Consider the following 13,180-nt stretch of genomic DNA (forward strand, 5'->3'; position numbering starts at 1 on the left):
GCCCAGAACCTCTGTTTACTGGGACCACCAAACTACAAGGAGGCAGTGTTCAGGTGCATGCATGGTGTGTGTGTGTGTGTGTGTGTGTGTGTGTGTGTGTGTGTGTGTGTTCCTAACCCTTCCTCCCCTGGGAAAACAGTAACAATTTCTTAAACACCATAACAAATGGGTTCTAGTATATATACTTTCATTATTTTAAAAGATTGTTAAAATATTTTGTTCTACTTTGGGAAATGTGGTCAGGCCCCACTGAGCTTGTGAATCATGAGATAGTACACATTTTAAAAAATAATTTCTTTTCAGTCTTTGTAATTCACTTAATTAAGCGGTCAAGACATAGGAGAGCAGAGACGAACATAGCTTCCAAGAAGAAAGACACTCTGTTGAATATTCAAATAAGATTTCAATACCAAAAGGCTCTTGTGTTTACATTTTCCCAGCAAACAGAAGACCATAAAAAGAATTGCGATGTTTCATAGGGATGTTTCATAGGTCGACTGGGTTGAAAGACTGAGCTCCTTACTGCCTACAAACTGCACTGAATTCCCTGGGGCAACATGGCATGGTCCATGCATCACTGAGAAGCATCTTGATGGGCTTCGGAGGCAGAGGAGTCCTAGGATTACAGCCCAGGCTTTGTCCCTGCTTTGGAGGCTCTTACCTGTGAGACCCTGGCCAGCCCATTTCAGTACCTCAAGCAGACCCCCTTCCTTTAACCTGAATCTTAACAGGTGTTTTTGCAAAAATTACTGAATTAATAGAGCTAACATGCTTAGAATAGTGCCTACCACTAAATGTCAGCTACTATTAATTTATGTTTACTAGCATTTTTCATTATTGCAAATTACAATTATAAAAAATATAATGGCTATTTATTACTAAGTTTAATAGTAAACATACTAATAAACATAGTAAAAACATAGCAATAAAATAAACATGGTTTATTTTATTCCTAGACGTTCACACATGGCTCTATCAGTTATAAAACTGGCCTTCCCAAATTGACCATCTGGTACATCCCTGGGCTTGGCATACCTAAAACCTTTGTGCACCCAGATTATGTGGGCATACTAAGTAGTGGGTGTTTCCACAAGATGGCACAATTGAAAAACTCATAGCTGTTCTATGTTTTCATTTTTTGTCATAGTGAAACATTTGTGATTTTTAAGGGTAGCAGATTAACAGAGGCATGACTTGAGTCTCAATTTAGACCTCTGATTTCATGCTCTTTTGACAATTATACCACATTTCCTACAGTTCCATTTTTTTTTCCTACTAAGAAGCTCTCTGCTCCCACTAATGCCTACATTCACTCTGCTGGCTCTAAATCCCACCTAATGTCTTGTTCAGTAGGTCCAAGTTCTGGGCTGAGATAGCTCTTATGAGCCCTCCCCCAATCCAGATTCCTATGCACCCCCTTTTTACCTCTGTGTTTGAGAGTTGGAACCATGGCTGCTTTCCATAGGTGAAGATCTCCCAGAGGATCACCCCGAAGCTCCACACATCACTCTCTGTAGTGAACTTCCGGTACATGATGCTTTCAGGGGGCATCCAGCGAATGGGGAGCATGGTGTGTCCTCCCACCTAAAAGGGGTTGAGATAGAGGCACACAGAGTGACCAGATGGCCAGAATGAGTGTTATCTGTCTGCACTCTTCACACATAGATGCACTCTTGATGCATCCTATTCTAAGATAGCCACAGCTTTATGCAACTGCTGTCAGAGGTGTGTGAAGATGCTGACTTTGGGGACCTACGATAAAGGAGACAGCTAGACTAGCAACTAGAGATAACACCTGAGGGAAGGTAGGTTCCTTGGCACTCAGCGTGTAGAAAGATCAAGGTAATCTGAAGTGAGAGAGAAGGTTTCAGAATCTAGCACTACAGAAAAATCTAACCTTAAGAGCAAGTCCAGCAAGAAGTCAGCAGAATGACTAAGCCAGTCACCAAGGATCAGTATCTGCAAACATCAGGTTAGATGCTTGGCTGCAGTGGCACAGTATATTCCATGTGCATCTGATCTGGAGAACTTTAGCTTCTAACTGACAATCTCGAATCTCTCACCACAATTTAGGACTCAGTGTTTCAAGTGAAGGAGACAGAGACATTCCAAAAGCGTGGAAGACCACGTGCTAATAAGGTAGGAGATGGACAGAAAGAGAATTCACCACAGTTCTTAGTAAGATCTCAAAGGACAGTAGGGAGAGTCTTTAAAAATAGCCTAAGGAGGATATCAACCACCTGTGAATCTGCCAAACTGAAAGCCAAGGGGAAAAGGAAGTGACTGACAAGGATAAACACCCAGGGTACCCTTTCCTGAGAAAAACATTAGGGAACTCCTCTCTGCCCAGCAGGCTAGAGATGTTAGCATAAGTGGGAGAAAATTCACAGCATGTGTGAAAACTCAGGAACTAACTGCATCATTAGTAAATAGATTTTCAGGAATTGAAACTTTTGCCTAATACATGGAACTCATTGTTAAAAAAACTACTTAATATTGAAAAAAGAGTTGTCTATTTATGTCCTGATGAGGTATTACTTAAAGTTCTCATTTCCTTCTTTTTTATTTATTTATTTATTTATTTTGAGACGGAGTCTCGCTTTGTCACCCAAGCTGGAGTGCAGTGGCGCGATCTCGGCTCACTGCCAGCTCCACCTCCCAGGTTCACGCCATTCTCCTGCCTCAGCCTCCCAAGTAGCTGGGACTACAGGTGCCCACTGCCACACCCGGCTAATTTTTTGTATTTTTAGTAGAGACGGGGTTTCACTGTGTTAGTCAGGATAGTCTCGATCTTCTGACCTCGTGATCCGCCTGCCTCGGCCTCCCAAACTGCTGGGATTACAGGCTTGAGCCACCGCGCCCGGCCTAAAGTTCTTATTTCTATGGGGGGTCAGTTAGAGAAATAATAAGAATGAATAATTAAGAACGAATAAGTTGGGAGATGGGCAATCTTGTTTCCAAAAAGGGAAATCATGTTTGCCTTAACCAGTTGAAGAATTTTAGGAGGTAAATTATAATACAAGTTTGCAGGGCAGTTCTTTTCTTTTCTTTCTTTTTTTCTGAGACAGAGTTTCACTCCTGCTGCCCAGGCTGGAGTGCAGTGGCGCGATCTCCGCTCACTGCAACCTCCGCTTCCCGGGTTCAAGCGATTCCCCTGCCTTAGCCTCCTGAGTAGCTGGGATTATAGGCATGAAACACCATGCCTGGCTAATTTTTGTAGTTTTAGTAGAGACGGGGTTTCACCGCATTGGTCAGGCTGGTCTCAAACTCCTGACCACAAGTTATACACCCACCTCGGCCTCCCAAAGTGCTGGGATTACAGGCGTGAGCCACTTTGCCTAGCCAGAAAAGTTATTTTCAACCTGGGACTTTCTAATCAGGATAGTTTTGTATCCAGTGTAAAGACAACTGAAGATACTTCTTTCAGACAAGTAAAGACTCAGAAAGTTTACCACTGACATCCTTTCAGAAAATATAGGAGCCAAGCTAATTGAATACATATTCTAGAAAAACAGTAAAAATAACCCAAGCTATGCAATTATTGGAACATAACAAAAAATGCAGAGCAAGTAAGCCACAAAAATGCAATTTAAATTTGAATAATGGTTGTTAATTTGGTAGTAAAAGTAATACAATTACTAATAAAGGCTTCCTGTAAAATAGAGACATAAAGTAAACAATAATACTAATAATGCTATTAGTACTACCACTGATACAACTAACATACTTATCTGGAATGAAACTTTCCAATAATTTCAACCATAAATGCATAGAAGAGTAGATATAGAAATAATTAAAAGCCTGATAAAGGCTGTATGTTATAGAAAGGAAAAAAGAAGCTTACAGTGATTAATTGTTGAGATTAACACTTTAAATTTAAATATGCTTACTAAAATTTTAAAGTAGCTTCTAGAATAGAAATAGTACATATAGCTTTCAAACCGTTTTTTTAAATAAAGCCAAAATCTTTAACTAATACCAAAAAGACTACAGAAAGGCAGAGTAGGATAATGATGACTAAAAAGCACAAAATGAAAATGAAGCTTAGAAAACACCACTAGAGACAATAAGTACAAATGAGTTATACCACCTCTTAAATGAGAGAGAAATTTAGGTTAGAAAAATCAAGTTGCATGTTATTTAAAATAGACATGTCTAAAACAAAATGGCAGAAAACATTGAAAATGGAAGAGTGCTAAAAATACAACTATACATAAAAGAAAAATATAATTGGCTACATATATGCATATATGTGCATATACATGTATATATATATATATGCATATACAGATATATATAGCCAATTACATTTCTTTTATTGTGATTTACACGTTGTCTGTTGTTTCATATATATGTGAAAAAAAGGATTCAAAATGTCAAAAACTAAAGTAAGACTAAATAATTTATATTAAATTTCTATCATACTTAATATTATATTTAAAGCTGGTAAAATTCACCATTACAATGATGAAGTTTATGCTCCAATTAACATAGCAACAATATATAAAAATTTATAAAAATATATAGAAATAATACATATATATGTATATGTGTGTGTATATATATATATATATAAAGAGTAAAAACAAGTTATAAATAAAAGAAAACCGACAAAGCTATCATTATAATGGAAAACTAAAATGCTTCACAAATTGAAAGATCAAGAAGACAACATAAATGAAGATACACTTTAAAAATACAAATAATGAGTTTCAATAAGTAGATATGAGTGTTGTGATTGTGTGCATCTTTCAGCTTCCTTAAAAAATTGCACATTATTTTCAATTACCTAAAAAAAGTATCAAAACCAATCACATATTAAATCTCAAAGGAAAACTGGAATTCCAAAATAAAAAAAAAGAAGTAAAAATAAGAAACATTTTCTGTATCAAATATAATAAAATAAAAGTTAACAAGAAAAAATAATTTTTTAAAAGTTGTCTTTGGGCAATTAAATTATTTGGTAAAGAAAAAATTGAAAATAAAATGTAAAAGTATTTATTGTAACAATAACTAAAGTCCTATTTCTTGAAATCTATGAAATATAACTAAAGTAATTTTTGAAAAAAAAAATTACAGCATTTAAGCATTTATTTTTAAAATACTGAAAATATAATTAAATTAAATAAGGATTCAGCAAAAAAAAAAAAAAAAAAGGCAGTAAAGATCCACTAAACAAATGCAAGGAAAGTAAGAAGAAATAAACAATAAAATAAAATAAATACTGATTAATCAGTGTAAAACAAACAAAGCGAAACAGCCAGCCAAAAGGAAAATAAAAATCAGAATTGATCTACACAATCAATTGTTAGTTCTCTCAAAAGTTACATAAACTTTTGGCAAGATTAATAAGGGATGTAGAGGAGACAAATGTAAAATATTAAGACTATTACAGCCATAAATTTGAAAGTATACATGCATTATTGGTTTACTAAAAATATTAATTTTAAAAAAGTTAAATAGAAAAGTTGAATACAAAAACCATAATTGTGGTAAAAAAATATCTATACATTAAAAAATTAGAAGGTTCAGATGGTTTTCTGGTTGAGTTCTATTAAAGTTTTCTGTCTTATTTATACTTTTTCAAAGCAAAAAAAATAGAAACTTTCCCAAACCATTCTATGTGGTTTAAACGTCCCTGAAGACAAAATCAGTCAAATTTAACATACAGCCTTACATGTATATTTACGTAATAAATATCAACATACATAGTTATCTATATGTGTGTAAAACTATGTTATGAATATACTCTCCAAATACAAATAAAATATTATATCAAATCAGCAATATATTACAAGAATTCCATATTATATATAGCTCATTAAGGTTTACCCTAGAAATGTAAGAATGTCTCAACCTTAGGAAACCTACTGTTAAATTTACTAAATTAAAAGATAAAAGAAGAAAAACCATATTTTCAAAAATGCCAAAAATTTCCAACATCTTTTTCTGATTAAAAGTCTAATTCATAGAAGGTAACTTCCTTTATTAAATACACTAAATATCATATTTACTGACAAAACGTTAGGAAAATACAAAGTATCTTCTATCACGAATTTTATGTGACATTTTTCGAGAGGTCCTAACCAATGCAATAAAGCAAGAATTTTTTAAATGAGGTAGAAATATTGAAAACAAAACATCAAACTGCCTGTTGTATGGATATGATATGACTATTCAAGACAATTAACTAAAAAGCAGTTAGAACCATTATATGATTTAGCAGCCTACCCAGAAATAAGAGAAACACACAAAAATCAAACTATTCTCACATGCCGGTGGCAATGACTTCAAAATACAATGGAAAACAAGATTATTTGTACAATAACAACAGAAGTGTTTAAAACACCTCAGCATAAACCTTAGCAGAAAATGTCCAAGGTTATTTAAAGAAACGCATTGAAAACATAAAAGAGGATCTGAACAAATGAAAAGTTGTGTCATTTCCTTGAATAGGAAGACTCAATGTTATACATATTTCATTTCTTCTTTAGATTAATCTGAAAAGTTAACACAATATATATGAAAACCCAAATGAAATGGTGTATGGAAATTGACAAGATGAATCCAAAATTGATCTAAAGTAGTAATTATTTGATAAAAACTAAGATATACTTGAAATAGAACAATAAGGGAGAGTTACTCTATCAGATAGCAAAGCATTTTATCAAACTATGTAATGAACACATTGCATTTTGGCATAGGGTAGACAAATTTATTAATGGAACAAACTAGAGTGTCCAGAGGCAGACCCATGTATAAATATTGGAATTTAATATATGAAACGATGCGTTAGTAATTAAAGTGTTGGGACAATGAACTATTCATTAAAAAAAATACGCTTAGATACCTACCTCACACCATATACAAAAATCATTTCCAGATGGATTAAAGAGCTAAACATAAAAAACAAAACAATAATAATATTAGAAGAAAACTTAGAAAAGTATTCTATATCCTCAGAAAAGGAAGGCCTTCCTAAATAAGACACATGTTCAAGAAGCCATCAAGAATAAGATTTAGAGATACAACTTACAAAAATTAAATGCTTTTGCATGGCAAAAGACAACATAAGCATAGCTAAAAGACAAATGGCCAAAAAAGTACAATATATGTAACAGACAAAGAATTAAAATCCATATAATACAAAGTGCTCCTTCAAATTAGTTAGGAAAAGCAACCCAACAGAAAAATGAATACAGGGTAAGAACAGATGATCCACAAAAGGACTAGAAATGGCCACAAACATATGAAAAGATGTCAGTTAAAACAACAGAAACACATTTCTGAATGTCAATTGGGAAAGATTGAAAAAAATTGTTGCTATCTTGTGTTTGAGAGGGGTGAGGAAAGAGTTATTCTCAAATGCCACTGGTGAGAAATGTTTCTGCTTTTTCTGAGGGCAGCTTGGTAGAATCTGTCAACATTAAAGGTGCAAGTGACTTTGAACCCAGCAATTTCACCTCTAGGAATCTTAGAAAGATAATTCACTCAGGTAAGCAAAAATACTTAGTTAAAGGTGTTTATTTCATTCATTCTAAAGGCAAAAATTTGTTCACCATTAAAGTTATATGCAGCAGTTAAAAAGAATATAGTAGAGCTATGTGTACTGATATGCAAATATATCTAAGATATATTAAGTGACAACACAAGGCATTGAAAAATATATTGTAGTATTCTTATTCATGTAAAAATGTATATGTGGATACAGATGCAAATATATAGTGATACCATGTAACCTTGAAAATGCACAGAAAAATGTCCAGAAAACCAACAAACCAGTGGCTTCCTCTATAGTATGTGAGTAATGACCAAAGAGAAAAATCCCACTTTTTGCTATATATATATATATATATATATACATATACACACACACATACACACACATAAACACACATATATATATATATATTTCTATGCTGTTTGAAATTTTGTGATAATCATGTATCACACTTGAAAATTTAAAAATAGTAAAAAAAAAAAAGTGCGAATATAAGGAAACCAGTGGACCTAATTTAAGTTCTATTTATCAAAAAATTAATATTTTTAAAAGAAAAATTATGTTTGTGATAGAATATCATAGACTGGTTTATTGCACTTGGTTTGTTGATTTAAAAAAATAGAAGTCAGGAATATAGGAACATTTCTCTTGATGAAAATTTTTCAATAACAGAGTCCTACAAATTGATGCTGGTGTGTATCTCATTTCATAATTTTAAACACAATCCAGAAGAGATATTCCAGTTTGAAAGCCTCAGTTTTACAGACAGAAATTCAAGTGTCCTGGGTGTAAACTGTAATGCACTTAAGTATTTGAGCAAAAAAGTGTCAGAAGGATATTAATTGGTCATGGAGACTCCCCTGAGAAGAATCTTCAAAATTCTAACCAAGCAGCACAACCAATGTGGATGAAGTTTCTACTGCATTCTTCCAGGAATGGACTATTAATAAAATATTTCAAGAAGCCTGTGATACGACAAAGAGCATGACATTGGAAGTCAGAAGCCCTGGGTTCTAAACGTCACTTTTGACAAGCACTTAACACCCTGTGCACTTCAGTTTCCTTATCTTCAAAATAAGAGTGAAGCAACAGCCTGCCTAAAATGAGATTATGTATGTAAAAACCCATTGAGCATCATTAAGTGCAAAAGTATATACACAAAGTACAGTAACTATTCATTGTGTGTGTCTTTATATGCTACTGTGCAGCATAACAAACCTAATTTCCTCAAATTTCCTTATTTCCCATAAAAATCCATGCTAATTTTCCTCCAAGGTGACCAATATCATTCTTTGGAGAGACCCTGTCTGGGAAAGGTAGTGGTCAAAGCCTTCCCTGGTAAAAAATTATTGACAAATATGTCCCATGGTAAAACTTAGCCAGACATAAACTAGCCAGAAACAGTAATATGAACAATAAGAATAGTGCTAATTAATTAATAATGAGTTCTGGCCACAGCATGTTACATACATCCCTTATTTAAGCTCTCTCCATTCCTGTGTGATAGAAGCCTCTATCATCCCCAAGTCACAGATGAAGATAGGGTACCTTGCCCAAGCACTGCATAAGAAATATTAGCTACTGACCCAAGCTCTCAATGAGATAATTAAGGATTTTAAGGCTGAACCCTGAAAAAAGAGATGTAAGTAATAAGGCACAGGAAATATTCCAAGGAATGATTCTAGAAATAAAAATAAGTACTTGGAGGGAAACAGATCTTCGGATTGCACTGGGGAAGAGCCCACGGCTACCTTGGTACCTTCCACCGATCATTGCCTTTCCCTGACCTATCACACATGCTCACAAAGAGGATGAGAGTTTGAAAAATTTGGGAGGCTGAAAGTGCTCATGGGGAATGAGCACTAATTAAAGAATGCAATCCTGGTTGCATTATTAAGACTGTTTCTCAGAAAAATGACCACTCCTGGTATACTATGGATCAAGCTGGAGCAGAATGAGAATGTCACTATCTCCATAAAATTCGTTTTATACCCAGAGACCAGATGGGTTCTGAATGATTCCAGATTTTGTGTAGAGAGACAAGAGGTACCTGATCAACTCAGGCTTTAGGATATCCATGTCAAGGTCAACTACAAACCAAGAACTTCCAGGAGAGCGTCAAGTGCCTATTCCCAAATCTGGCCAAGCCAGAGAAACTCAGTCTCTGTGAACTCTGAACCTTCCCTGTAAGCAGCTTCCTGATGATTCCCATAGTCCCTTGGAAGGGGGTGCCCTTGACCCCTTTCCCACCAATATTTTGTTAAATGCTTTTACTAATTTGCTTCACACGTTAGCAGGGCTGCCAGATTAAATACAGGATGCCCAGTTAAATTTGACTTTCAGTTGAACAACATTTTAAAAAATTATACTTATGTCCCAGATATTGCATAGAACATACTCATACTAAAAATATGTTGGCTTTTTTTTTTTTTTGGTCTAAAATTCAAATTTAGCAAGGTGTCCTGTATTTTTATTTGCAAAGTCTGGCAACTCTGGATTGCAGACCTGGTGAGGAAGTTGACATTATGCTCCAGAACATCCTCCTTTTATCCGCTGGGCTTTCTGCACGTGTGCAGGCTCTATCTCACTCCCTTTGGCTCTGCCTCATCCTAAAGAAGACTGATGAGTTAGGGATACAATGCACAGAAAAACTTTCTTCTCTCTCCTCCTGTGCTCTTCCCAGCCTTCTCCCCCTGTTTCTCCTTAGCATCCTCCAGTGGGGTGAATGTGGCAGAGAGGGGACATGGCAGCCAGGATTTTCCTCTATAAACACAGCTCTGCTACCTTCTAGCTGTGGATCCCTGGGCAAGTCATTTTTCCTACTTAAGCCTGTTTTCTGGTGTGAAAATGGAAGGGATAACTATATTCACCTCCCAGGGCTGTTTGCCTGATCATAAGCACCTGGCATGCTTGTTAAAAATACAGATTCCTAGGCTTGACGGCAAACCCAATGAATTAGACCAGAGGTCAACAAATTATAGCTTGTCACTTGTTACTGGAAACAGAGTTTTACTGGCATAAAACCATGCTCGTTAGTTTATTAGTTCCTTTTTTTTTTTTTTTTTTTTGAGACGAAGTCTCACTCTTGTTGCCCAGGCTGGAGTGCAGTGGCAGGATCTCAGCTGACTGCAACCTCCACCTCCCGGGTTCAAGCAATTCTCCTCCTTCTGCCTCCCGAGTTGCTGGGATTACAGGCACATGGCACCATGCCTGGCTCATTAGTTTCCATATTGTCTATGATTGCTTTCATAATGCATGGGCTGAGTTGAATAGTTACGGAAGAGATCACCTTAAAGTTGCAACAGGGGCCACCTGCAAAGCCTAAAATATTTACTATGTGATCTTTTACAGAGTTGGGTGGCCTCTGACTTAGACTCAAAGGGTAGGAGAACCAGAGACATATGGTTTTGTTGTAGTGTTATCAAAATACTAATAATGCCTTAACACCAAATACCATTCAGTGTCAAAAGTTCCCAAATGTTTTCAAGTGATTTTTGAAAGTTGGATCCAGAAAAGATCCACACATCACATTTAGTAATGTCTCCTAGGGTCTTAATCTATAGGATTCCCCTACCTTCTGCCCCAACTTTCCATTTATTTATTTATTTATTTATTGTTGATGATCCTGGGTCACTTGTCCCAAAAATTTCTCACAGTCTGTTTATTTCACTGTATCCCCATGGGTTATTTCACCTGTTCCTCTACCTGCCGCATTTCCTATAATCAGGAACACTTGATGATACCTGACCAGGTATCCAGAGCCCTGATTAGATCTAGGTTCATAAATGGTGCTGTTTGCTTCCTTCTGTAACACAACACCAGGCAAACTTCTTTGTGATGTTAAGACTGATCAGTGGATTCAATCTGATATTATAAAGTTCCCTTTCACCTAGCAATTTTAGCAGCCACTGATGATCACTGCCCAGGTCCATTATTTCTTTAGTGGCTGCAAAAGGGTGACATTGTAATTATAGTATTCCTTCTGCATATATTAGCTGGAAATCTTTTATAAATAAAAAGTTCCTTTCATCAGCTATTTGGCTACACTGGAAACTGTTTATACAGGACCGGTAAGATAAATTCATTCTCTTTATTTGCTAGTTATTAGAATAATGAATTCATCCCATAGCATCCTCCAGAGGTGACCAATGAGAGGTTTGTTTTGGTTTTGGAAAGCATTACCAATGCTTGTTCTTTAAACACACACACACACACACACACACACACACACACACACATACACACACACACACACTTGAAGTGTTTCATTCTATTGTAGTTAGTAGTTATTATTTCTGATGCCTGGTGTTTCATCTTTGGGAAATGAAAGCCTATGCCTGTGTCTTCTCACATAACGCCAATAAGTAGTCTTCATAGCATCCTTGCTTTCTGACATAAAATAATACTCTAGGCTCATCTTGTATATTTCCCACTCCAGCCTTTGAATCAGCCATATCTCCAGGGATTCCTGGATCCTTTTGGAGGGCAATGGAATTTAAAGACCACAACATGGAGTGTGCATCTCTACTGGGGTGGTTATTATTTCTAGGTCTTTGTTATAAAAATAGCTAGGAAAAAAATTTCTAAGAGAAAAAAATCATGACTTCTTATTGATTTTTTTCATATCAAATTTAGAATTACAGAGCTTTTACTTCTTTAATTTTATGTTTGTGTTCTTTCTCATGCAGAAAATCTTGATTCCTATTAACACTCATAATATTATCTGCTTTATCCTAATTTGTTTAAATAATGTACAGTATATTAGAGAGAGTTTCAAAATAACAGTTCAAATATTATTACTAATAATATGATTACTGAAAACAACCTTCAACCTACAATCTTTGCAGCTCTTTCTGTCCTTAGAATCTACCTACTAGGGGCATGTAGAAAACATAGCTATGTTTTAAAGTCATTTGTAGTAACTCCTTTCTGTGTGGTGAAGCCACCAGTGTAATACACAATTAGGCTTATTTGTTTCATGTTTGCTTTTAATTTTTAGGACTTACTTTGTTTTTTATTTTGCATTTGATTTAATGTTGCTTTATAATGATGTAAAAACTGAGACACTGTTTCAAAGTCAAAACCACAAAACAAGGTACATTGAAGCAAAATTTTGTCCCATCTCTGCTCAGTCTCCTCACCCTGTTCTCTTCCTCCTACAGATAACCATTTTTGTTTTGTTTTAGTTTATCTTTCCATTGTTTCTTACATAAGCAAATATGGATTTACATTCACTTCATCCCTATCTTAGATAAAATGTAACATCCCATATCTGTTCTGTTCTTGGCTTTTTTCACTGAAGTTCACTCATTCTTTTTATAGCTGTAGAGGATTCCACTGTGCTTAAAGATGCCACAGTTTCTCCCACTAACCTCCTATTAATAGGCACTTTGATTGTTTCCAGTCTTTTGTTATTGTCCATGGGGAAGTGCACTTTTTATATATACCTCATGTTATCCATACACACCCTGAAGAGCAACAGCCACTGTCCCATGGGATGAGGTCTAGAATTTCCATGCCATGTAATAGGCAGAGATACAGTACAGTGTCCATGCAAGTGGTTTCAAATCAGAATATGCAGAACATGAAGTCTATCCAGCGTGTACTCAGGCAAGGATAGTTTTGAGGGACTTTCAGATGCACAACTCTCACATGGATTTTTTCTAAAATTAAATGCAG

At 35.4% G+C, this 13,180-nt stretch overlaps 1 protein-coding gene across 9 annotated transcripts in view; it reads right to left on the reverse strand.

The window, feature by feature from the left end:
* The window catches only part of NTRK3 (neurotrophic receptor tyrosine kinase 3), a 397,164-nt gene that overhangs the window by 19,087 nt on the left and 364,897 nt on the right, over nucleotides 1-13,180 (reverse strand). For 5 of the 9 annotated variants that reach the window (XM_055362905.2, XM_055362904.2, XM_055362906.2 and 2 more), the window contains 2 exons: nucleotides 6,855-6,896; nucleotides 1,426-1,584 (listed from right to left, as the gene is read on the reverse strand). In XM_055362905.2, the coding sequence (XP_055218880.1) occupies nucleotides 1,426-1,584; nucleotides 6,855-6,896 (201 nt within the window). The remainder of the gene's footprint in view (nucleotides 1-1,425; nucleotides 1,585-6,854; nucleotides 6,897-13,180) is intronic. The other 4 variants (XM_055362909.2, XM_063698810.1, XM_031002358.3 and 1 more) reach the window with 1 other exon arrangement.

Source organism: Gorilla gorilla, chromosome 16, assembly GCF_029281585.2.
Source record: "Gorilla gorilla gorilla isolate KB3781 chromosome 16, NHGRI_mGorGor1-v2.1_pri, whole genome shotgun sequence".
Taxonomy (NCBI): domain Eukaryota; kingdom Metazoa; phylum Chordata; class Mammalia; order Primates; family Hominidae; genus Gorilla; species Gorilla gorilla.